This window comes from Carlito syrichta, unplaced genomic scaffold, assembly GCF_000164805.1.
Source record: "Carlito syrichta isolate Samal-C Ts95f unplaced genomic scaffold, Tarsius_syrichta-2.0.1 Scaffold309804, whole genome shotgun sequence".
NCBI classification, from domain to species: Eukaryota; Metazoa; Chordata; class Mammalia; order Primates; family Tarsiidae; genus Carlito; species Carlito syrichta.
Window position 1 is genome coordinate 606,946 of NW_007253900.1, and position 10,735 is coordinate 617,680.

The following is a 10,735-nucleotide window of genomic DNA, read 5'->3' on the forward strand; positions in this document are numbered from 1 at the left end:
GCTCTGCGGATGCCGGGGCGGGCAGGCGCTGGGCAGGCGCTGGGCAGCGCCCGGGCGGCGCTGGGCCCTGTCACCCTGCCCAGGTTAGCGTCTCTGGGGCGTCAGAGCAGCCCCGAAAGCGAGCGAGATGGAGAAGGCGTCCTCAGCAAGAGGTCCTCCCGTGGAGAATGCTGTGTGTTCGTGGTTGGAGGGGACACTCTGGTGTTTGGGGTGGGGGTGCGGGCCGCCTCCTGGGCCCCGGGAGCGGCACACGCGGGTTGCGATGTTTGGCGACTAACTGTCAGGAAAGGAGGACGAGGCTCGTGGACTCCGCAGCGCTTTTATTTTGCTGGGCGGCGTCGAGGAGCTGCCACGGGAGCTGTCATTTTGGGCGGCAGAGCCGTCCTGGGACGGGCTGGGCACACCCGGGTTGTTTCTCCGCTCTCCTCCCAGAGAGCTCACCTTTGAGTAAATGTTGAACGAGAAGTCCAGCTTTAAAGGACTTTTTTATGCAACGCTGGAAGAAAGGGCGAGGGGGGAAGAGAGTTGCTTGATAACTGAAAGAGAACGAGGGTAGCGAAGTTGATGGTTAGAAGGAAAACTTAAAAACTGCGAAAGTCAAATCGTTACCTGAAATCGTTACCCGAAAGCGATGTACAGAATTGGGATCATTGCCAGTGCATCCTTGCGTCACAAGGCTTATATGCCCAACAGAAATTTATAATCCTAACAAAACTGTAGTTTCCAGATCTTCCTGATATTCGCTACAGATTTATCTGGGACTTGAATTTCCAAATTCTTAAGTATTACAAATATTGTCTGCCATAAAATAAGGTTAAATCAGCTGAAGAAAAATACATCACTTCTGGCTGTAAGTTTCTTCTGAGGGACATTTTTCACACAGAAACGAATGCTGCGTGGGAACTACTGGGAACTTTGTGAGGATCAAACAACAATGCAGGTTTAAAATGTAGCTGCTAGTTTGAGTTGGCTAGGTTTATAGTTACTGGCCTTGGGCATGGTTTGAATTCTTTGGAAATTTAAAATGATTACATGTCATGGACTTTTGATGTTACCCTGAAAAAATAGAAATTGTTAATAACTGAAACTTCATACTGGAAAATTTGTGGATGGAGTGAAGAGGAAATATTTCGATCTAATGTTAAACTGAAATGCCAGAGAAAAATCATGCTTAAAAACGTTAAGAATGTTATTAAAAGTTGAAGTATGTTTTAAAAATCTTATTCCGCATCAAAACCCTATATGTTTTGCAAATATCTAAATTTGTTTGATTACTCTTCTTTTTAGATCAGTAGTTATTTTCAAGAATATAATATATATTCCTATATAATTACTATGCAAATAGGTATTTTTCCAAGTTGATGACAAAATGATTTTACAGGTCAGAATATGTAAGCTACAAATATTTAGTATTTAAATATTCGTTATGTTGTTTTTAGAATCAGGAACCTGTACAGTAGCTAAAGTCAAATAATTTGTAATTTAGCAGTCTTGATCTCTCTTATTTATGAAAGTGTTGGTAATTTAGGACATGGGCTGGCAAACTTTTTCTGTAAAGGGTTAGATGGTCTCTTGTCATAACTATTCAACTCACCTGTTGTAGGGAAAAAAGTAACCCGTACAGTTTGGAAACAAGTGAGAATAGCTATGTTTCAGTAAAACTTTATTCATAGACATTAAATTTGAATTTCACATAATTTTCAGATACCACAAAATTTTCTTAAATTTTGTTTTCAACCATTTAAAAATGTGAAACCATTCTGAGTTCATAGACTTATAAAAATGGGTGACAAGCCGGGCTCAGTGGCTCAGCCTGTAATTCCGTGTCTTTGGGAGGCTGAGGTGGGTGGATTGCCTGAGCCCGTGGGTTCGAGACCCGCCAGGGCAGCGAGACCTCATTTCTACAATAAATCAAAAAATCAGCCGGGCGTGGTAGCACATGCCTGTAATTCCGGCTACTTGGAAGGCTGAGGCGGAAGGATCGCCGGAGCCCAGCAGGTCAAGGCTGTGGTGGCCGGGAGCGGCCACTGCACTCCAGTCTGGGCGACAGAGTGAGACTCCAACTCAAAAAAAAAAAAATGGGTGACAAGTGTAGTGTGCTCACCTCTTATCTGGAAGATGGAAAGTGCGTTCTCCTTTGCTAACTAATGAAAGTTTATTGCTGTTTATTTTTAAATTTTATTTTTTTTTACTTTTTTGAGTTGAAGTCTCACTCCATCACCCAGGCTGGAGGGCTGTGGCACATTCATGGCCACCCCAAGTTCGACCTGCTGGGCTCTGGCCATCCTTCCGCCTCAGCCTTCCAAGTAGCCAGAACCACAGGCAAGTGCTACCACGACCGGCTAATTTTTTGATTTATTGTAGAGATGAGGTCTTGTCAAGTTGCCCAGGCTGTTCTCAAACTCGTGGGCTCAGGCAATCCCCTCTGCCTCCCAAAGGTGCTGGGATTACAGGCTTGAGCCACCGCCCCCGGCTCTCTTTGTTTGTTTATTTTTATTTATTTACTATGAGTTGGAGTCTCACTCTGTCGCCCAGGCTGGAGTGCAGTGGCGTACTCACGGCCACCCCAACGTTGACCTTCTGGGCCCCGGTGATCCCTCCTCTTCAGCCTTCCAAGTAGCGGGAACCATAGGCGCGCGCTACCACACCTGGCTAATTTTAAAAAAAATTTGTTGTAGAGACAAGATCTCGCCCAGTTGCCCAGGCTGTTCTCGAACCCCCAGGCTCAGGCAGTCGACTCACCTCGGCCTCCCAAAGTGCTGGGATGACAGACTGAGCCACCGAGCCCAGCCAACGCTGTTTGTTTTTAAAGTCATCCATTTTTCCCTTGTGTGGGAAAGAACAAAGGAAGTGTTGTGATCTTCTTCACTTCCTTTTGCTTAAACATTGCTTTTTGGCTCCTCATATCTCTGGAAAGAAAGTTGAGGTAATTCTAAACTATTTCTTCTGCAATTTAATTAAGACCTGATACAATTTTGAAAATTTGCAGCCGGGCCATGGGGCTTGTGCCTGTTAATCCCAGCACTTGAGAAGTCAAGGTAGGAGGATCACTTGAGCCCAGGAGATCAAAGGTGCAGTGAGTCATGATTGCTTCACTGCACTCCAGTCTGAATGCAGTAGAGTGAATGCCTCCCATTCACAAATAATTCTTTAATTTACCTAGGGGTAATATTTATATTGGAGAACCTGTTTCCTTGTAAGTGCCTACCTTACTGTACTAAGGATAATCTGTTTCAAATGCCTGTTTTACTTCCCTGTGAATGCTGTCTTTGAATTGTGGTTAGGTGCCCAAAGCAGTGAGCAAAAGTGTACTTAGCACATCATGTAGTTACAGTGGCAGGCTGGAGTGACCCCATGTCCTTCTGGTTCTTAACCTGGGGTTGTCCAAGTGTTGTTTCAGAAAACCTAAAATACTTACTTCTAGCCCTTTACAGAAAAAAATTTTACTGATCCCAAGGCCGAGGGTGATGGCTCACGCTTGTAATCCTAGTACTTTGGGAAGCCTAGGCAGAAGAATCGCTTGGGTGCACAAGTTCAAGACCAGTCTGGGCAACATAGTGAGACCTTGTTGCTACAAAAAAAATACAAAAATTAACAGGGTGTGATGGTACATGCCTGTAGTTCCAACTGCTTGGGAGGCTGAGGCAAAAGGATCACTTGAGCCCAGGAGGTCGAGGCTGCGGTGCAGAGGGATCTTGCCTGGGTGACAGAGACCCTGTCTCAAAAAGAAGAAAAGAAAAGAAATTTGCTGATCCCTGTGTAACCTAAGCCTTAAGATTGGGATGGAAATTAAGGATAACTGGGAGGATATGTGATTTATACTGTCCTAAACTAGAGTCAGTAAGCCACATGGTCTTGCAATTGGGGCATTCTCCAGCAACATCTGTGCCTACTGGTTGTGGTTTCAAGTTCGCTGTGTTTTGTGATGTGTGTTTGTGTAATTGGAAAGTATTATTTTGAAATGAATTTTTAAATTTAGTGAGTTTTAAAAAGTACTTTGTGCCTGAAATTGGAAAGTATTTTTGTGCTATAACTAGTTGATAGTCTTTTGCATACATCATATTATCTACTAAATAATATCTTTGTTACACATATTTTCCAGACAATGTCAGTTTATTGTTCAAGTTATACTGCTTGGCAGTGATGACCCTGATGGCTGCAGCCTATACCATAGCTTTAAGATACACAAGGACATCTGACAAAGAACTCTACTTTTCAACCACAGCCGTGTGTATCACAGAAGTTATAAAGTTACTGCTAAGTGTGGGAATTTTAGCTAAGTGAGTATTATTTTTGTGTTATTTTTCTATTTAGTTAAGGTCTTTATTAGAGACTTGAAGCTACCTATTTATGTGTTGAATTCCTCTAGGTTAGTGCTTCTCAACTAGGGGTAATTTTGCTCCCCAGGACATTTTTTTTGGTTGTTACGACGTGGGGGATGCCGCTAGCATCTCGTGAGTAGGGGCCCAGGAGCATCCCAGGATAGCCCTCCACGACAACGAATTATCCAGCCCCAAATGGCAGGAATGCTGAGATTCTCGAGCCAGGGCTGCAGAGCAGGGCTGGCCCGAGCCAAATCCCGCTTGTTCCTAGAGGTTTTGGTGCAACAGAGACTGGCTCACAAAGCCTAAAATATCTATTATTTGACCCTTACAGAAAAAACTTGCTGGCCTCTGTTTTCGAGGAATATGATAACAATAAACAAACTTTTCTTGAGTGTTTCCTGTGTTAAGTGCTAGGCAATGTGCTAAGTGCTTTCATGAGTTTTCTCCTTTAAACCGTCTACATTTTTTAGGTAAGTACTGTAATTACCCCTGTTTTATTGATTCAGCATCTGAGGTTCCTCAAGATGACACAGTTAATATGTGGCAGCACTGGGCTTTGACTCAGGAACATGCAAGAATTGTTGTAGCTAAGGGTACTGTATAAGAGAGTGTTAAGAATTGGGCTAGGCTGAGCGTGGTGGCTCACGCCTATATCTCAGCACTTTGGGAGGCCAAGATGAGAGGATTGCCTGAACCCACGGGTTCGTGACCAGCCTGGACCACGTGGTGAGACCTCTCTGCACAGTAAATCACAAAATTAGTTGGGCATGGTGGTATGTGCCTGTAGTTCCAGCTACTTGGAAGGCTGAGGCGGGAGGATCGCTGGAGCCTAGCAGGTCGAGTCTGCAGTGGCCAGGGGCGTGCCACTGTCCTCCAGGCTGGATGACAGAGTGAGACTCCAACTCAAAAAAAAAAAGAATTGGGCTTTGGGTCAACCTCCTAGGGTTCCTTCCTGCTGTGGGAGCTTGTCTGTCCTCTTAATCAATCCTGCTTTCTCAAAAAAAAAAAAAAGAAAAAAAGAATTGGACTTTGATATGCCGGGCTCATTGGCTCAGCCTGTAATCCCAGCACTTTGGGAGACCAAGGCAAGTGAATTGCCTGAGCCTACGGGTTCAAGACCTCATTTCTACAACAAGTAATAAAAAAAAATTAGCCAGTCGTGGTAGCACGTGCCTGTAGTTCTGGCCCCTCAGAAGACTGAGGCAGAAGGATTGCTGGAGCCCAGCAGGTGACGCTGGGGTGGCCATGAGTGTGCCACTGCACTCCAGCCTGGGCGATGGAGTGAGACTCCCAACTCAAAACAAAAACAAAGCAAAACAAACAAACAAAAAGAATTGGACCTTGGAGGGAAGCAGACTTAATTTTATTCCTAGACTGGGATTATAGTTTCGTACACATTTCTAAATCTCTGTAAGCTTTAGTTTCTTCATTTTCTTTAATTGGAGAAAATAGTATGGGGTGTTAAAAATTAAATAAAAACCTATAAGTAAATTGCTTGGGAAAAGGTTTTTGAGGCCCTGTTGGAGTTATCGGGGCGGCGCAAATGCACATAGCTCTCAAAACGTGTATTAGAGAGAGAAGCAAGGAGGAATAGTGTGTAGGCTTTTTGGAGCCACCAGCAAACGATATTTGGACATTTCTAAATTCATGTAGCATATTCATCAAGTCGCTTCCGTGCGACAGTTTTTGTACTAGGTGCTAGATAGCGTAGTATGAATGAAGTAGACATGGTGTCTGCTTGCTTGGCATTTAGGTTGAGTGGAAGGGATAGAAAATAAACCGGTAAACACACGCATAATTTCCCAAGATCTTGTAAAAAATAATACTCTAAGGCCGGGCGCAGTGACTCACGCCTATAGTCCCAGCACTTTGGGAGGCCAAGGTGAGAGGATTGTCTGAGCTCATGAGTTCGAGACCAGCCTGGGCATTATGGTGAGACCTTGTCTCTACAATCAATCAAAACATTAGCCAGACGTGGTGGCTTGTGCCAGTAGTTCCAGCTACTTGGAAGACTAAAGCGGAAGGATCACCTGAGCCCAGCAGGTTGAGGCTGCGGTGGCCATAACCGTGCTGCTGCACTCTAGCCTGGACAACAGAGTGAGACTCCCAACTCAAAAAAATAAATAAAAGGTAGTGTTTCAAAGGCAAAGTCTCTATGTTTAAAACTTTCATATACAATTTCTAGATAACAACCTAAGATTTAATACATTAAAATCTTAGGGCTTAGCTGCTTTTAAGCAAAATGTAGGGGTGTAACCGGGTGTGGTGGCTCACGCCTGTAATCCCAGCACTTCAGGATGCAGAGCCAAGAGGATTACCTGAGTCCATGGGTTTGAGATCAACCTGAGCAACATAGTGAGACCTTGTCTCTACAATAAACTAAAAAAAAAAAAAATTACCAGGACCTGGTGGTGCACATCTGTAGTTCCAGCTACTTGGAAAGCTGAGGCAGAAGGGCCACCTGAGTCCAGAAGGTGGAGGCTGCGTGGCCGTGAGCGTGCTGCTGCACGACACGACACGACATGTCCTGGACGACAGAGTGAGACTCCAACTCAAAAAAAAAGTGTTGGAAGAAGAGGGAGAGAAGAACATATTTTCTTCTTGTTTCCCAACTCCAGAGGAACAAAAAAAGTGCAATTCAGGAACCAAATAGGACTATGAAAACATGGTGTTAAGATCTTGTTCTTTGTGCTTATTCGAAACACCCAATAGTCTTACATGAAAAACATTTTATTTCTTGGAACAAATTGGGACAAAGGGCTTACTTTTAGGAGAGTATCTGTGAAAATGTTAATTCTTGGAATGATAAGAGTTAAACATAAAGAATTATTTCAAACTGTGAGGTCACAGATTGATAGCTGCAAAATGAAACATAGGACACTGTGATTACTTCAGCTTCTCCAGCAGTGTGCAGTGAGACAATTAATAATGAAACCAAAGCACTGGCTGACACGGTGACTCACACCTGTAATCTCAGCACTTTGAGAGGCTGAGGCTGGACGATTGCTTGAGCCCAGGAGTTCAAGACCAGCATAGCCAACATACACCTTGTCTCTACAAAAAATAAAAAAAATAAGCAGAGCATGGTGGTCCACGCCTGTAGTCTCAGCTACTCAGGAGACAGGCAGAAGGATCACCTGAGCCCAGGAGGTCGAGGCTGCAGTGGTGTGAAGTTTGCAAAAAAGTGAAAGATTTTCCAGACCCTCTCAATGCTATAATTTCTTTGTACTTATAAAAATTGGTAATAAAAAAAAGTAAGGGATAAAGGCAAGCAGGATGTTATGTAGTTTGTTTTAAAAAAACTTGGGTATTAGTGCTTATTTGCTATGATGTGGTGTCTTCTAATACCAGAAAATATTTTATGAGATGACTTGTTATATACAAAGGAAGACAATTGAGTCACATATTTCAAATTATATTTACTTGAAGTTTTTTTTTCCTATATAATTTTGAAATAATTCTGTAGAGTTAAAAAAGAATGATTTGACATTTTATCATCTGAGAGAAAGATGACAGTTTTAGGCTATTATGGGAAAATGTGGAGGAATTATATTAGGAATAACTAAAGGTTTCAGACTTGAAGAACTGTCTCTTCAGAAGAGAAATATTTTTAAGGAGAGCATATCTTGGTGGTTAAAATAGTGTAATTCCCCCACAACCCCAGGGAAACATTGTGAAGTTAATGTCAAAGTCAATAACATTTGCTAAATTTTGATTTGAATTTTTTTAAGAATGTTTAAAGGAAAAGGTAAAAAAATGGAACTACTATTTAAATGGAAAAAGCTATTAAATGAAGTAAAAACTTCTTCCCTCTTGCCCATTTTTTACCCTGTGATATTACAGATATACTAGAACTTCAGTTGTACTTGAACTGTGCAAAACTTAACCTCATTACAGGCCTATCACTTTGGCTGTTTTTTTAGTATGATCTCTACAGTGTTGCTTTTTTGTTTAGTAAATCCTTTAGTCTTGACTATTGTTAAAGTACATATATGGGAGTGGGATATAGGGGCAGAGACTTATCGAAGTAAGATCTGAAATTCTCAGTATCTTGCTTATAATTAAGGTTCACTTATGGAGAAACTTAATCACTGTCACATCCAAGTAATCTGTGTTTCACTCCTTCCAAACATTTTAAGAAAATAGTCATGCTAAGTCTGTGTTCATGGTATTGTTAATAACTTGAAATGGGACAGCCAGGTTTATTCGTTCATTCGTTAGGTGAATATTTATCAAGCCCCGTTATGTGCTCTCACTCTTCTGGTGTTTGTACTAGAACAGTAAGAAGGCGTGGGTCTGTCCTTACGGAGCTTAGGGTCTACTGGAGAACAAATGTAAAAATAACAAGTAGCGGTGAAGTAAAAGTGGAGAGCGCTGTAAGCACAAGTAATAGAGGCCTCCACTTGGATTAGAGAGTTTCCTCTTAAAGAAGTTAACATTTAAACCTAGACCTGGAGATTGAGTAGAAGTTGGGTAAGAAAAGAGCAGAGAGGGGCAAAGAGAACAGTGTGTTTGAAGTTCCTAAGGCAGAAAAGTCTTTGACGTTTCATCAACAAGAACAAATCAGTGTATCTAGAATGCTATGACCGGGGATTGGTGCCAAGATGAAGCAGGAGAGGTCATCGGGTATCAGGAGTGATATTATGGGCCTGATAAGGATCTGGAATTTGATCTTAAGTGCATTGGGAAGTCATTGAGTGGTTTAACCCAGGGACTAGCGTCACAGCCCATTTCGAGGGTTACACTGACCCCTTTGAGAATAAATTGGAAGTAGAAAAACTTTACTAAAGGCAAGAGGTAGCCGCCTAGGATGACAGCACAGGTAAGGAAGACAAGTTAATGGATTTGAGTTATGCCCTGGAGATAGAATCTGTAGGAACTGATGATGGGTTTGGATACATAGTTCTGGCTGTTTGCAGTAGTGTGTTCTGTAAAATCACCATCAACACCGTATTAGTGAATACTGAACCCTTTGCTCCTGGGGAAAAACAGCGTAAGGGTCCTGTCAGCATTGGGTCACAACATTTTTGTCAGCTGATAAATATATAACCTTATTTTATATGTGTTTCAATCTAAAGACACCTTATTTAATATACGTTATTGATTAGCGTTTAACTCATGGCCAACAGCACTGTAACTCTTGCCTGAGAGAAGCGTTCACGTGTCTTTATTGTATTCATCAAAACCTTCTTACACCAGAGAGAACTTCAGCCCTACAAGGCTTGGGGCCCATTTTAAATGAGAAAGTCACCAATAAAAAGCACAAAAGTGCAAGAAAAATGTGGCACTAAATAGATTACACTTGTTTATACTGTCAAAGCTAAAACGAAGGCAGAGCATTACCTTGTTTGACCTGGGAATGTGCATGCTGGGTGAATCACATTTTTTTTGTGGTTCTGTACGTGTCTGCCACTGACTGTAAAAGTGTTTCAAGTAAAAAAGTATTGCAAATAAATTTTAGTGAGCAGGAGAATTCACATATATGTTGTGAATAACAAGGATCAACTATAGTAGATGAGGGAAGAGCAAGTATTGAAGATCATAGCTTTGTTTCTCAGTATAAACAACTGGGTAGGTAGAGTTATTTTTTTTCTGAAGTAGGAAGAAAGATTTAGGGGAAGAAGATGCAAATAGTTTGATTTTGGGTAGGTGTGATGTAAAGTTTTTAATGTCTTGAGATATCAAAATGGGCATGGAGAATAGACAATTGCATTAAATGGGTCCGGAACTCAGAAGAGAGGTCTGAGGGCTAGAGACAAATTTGAGAATTCTCACATAAAAGTATTTAATCTTATGGAATTAGAAGAGATGGTTAAAAGAGAATGATCTTATTAAAATATCCTTATTTGTAATGTCACTTGACTCCATAGACTCTAAAGATTATTATGTTCTGGATAAATAGAAATCCCAGAACTAATATAAAGAGGAGCACTGTAGTAGGAGTGATCTGTTTAGACACAAAGAGTCAGTCTGGACTGAGGCAGGGTGCTAGAAATTTGTTAGAGTTAAATTAAACAGGGTATGGTAAGTATAACTAATCAGGTGTGCAAATCAAATTAGAATCTTTAGTTGCCAAGAGTGTAAGCAGAGGCAGTTGTAGTTCTATGCATAATAGTTCCTAGTGTGCCTTTTGGAGATTTGAAGTCTAGTCAGACTCCTTTCTTGTGTGAGAGCTTTGAGCCTGAAAGGGATTATTTATTAGTGTCATCTTTGACTAAAACTCTGATGTGGTCAAATGGATCAGTGAGGTTCCAGATTCATGTTGTAGCCCTTTGCACTCAGAGACGTCTCACGGATCACTTACCAGCAACTCAACTGCATTTTTTAATAAAATAGTGAAAAGTGAATCATTTCTTTTTTTTTTTTTTTTAGTTGGAGTCTCACTCTGTTGCCCAGACTGGAGTGCAGGG

General features: G+C 41.7%; 1 protein-coding gene across 1 annotated transcript in view; it reads left to right on the plus strand.

The window, feature by feature from the left end:
• Window positions 1–4,106: 4,106 nt before the first annotated feature.
• Window positions 4,107–10,735, plus strand: part of SLC35A1 (solute carrier family 35 member A1) — a 31,566-nt gene continuing 24,937 nt past the window's right edge. Inside the window, exon 1 of the mRNA XM_008067872.1 lies at window positions 4,107–4,280. Coding sequence (XP_008066063.1) covers window positions 4,144–4,280 — 137 coding nt within the window. The 5' untranslated portion in view covers window positions 4,107–4,143. The remainder of the gene's footprint in view (window positions 4,281–10,735) is intronic.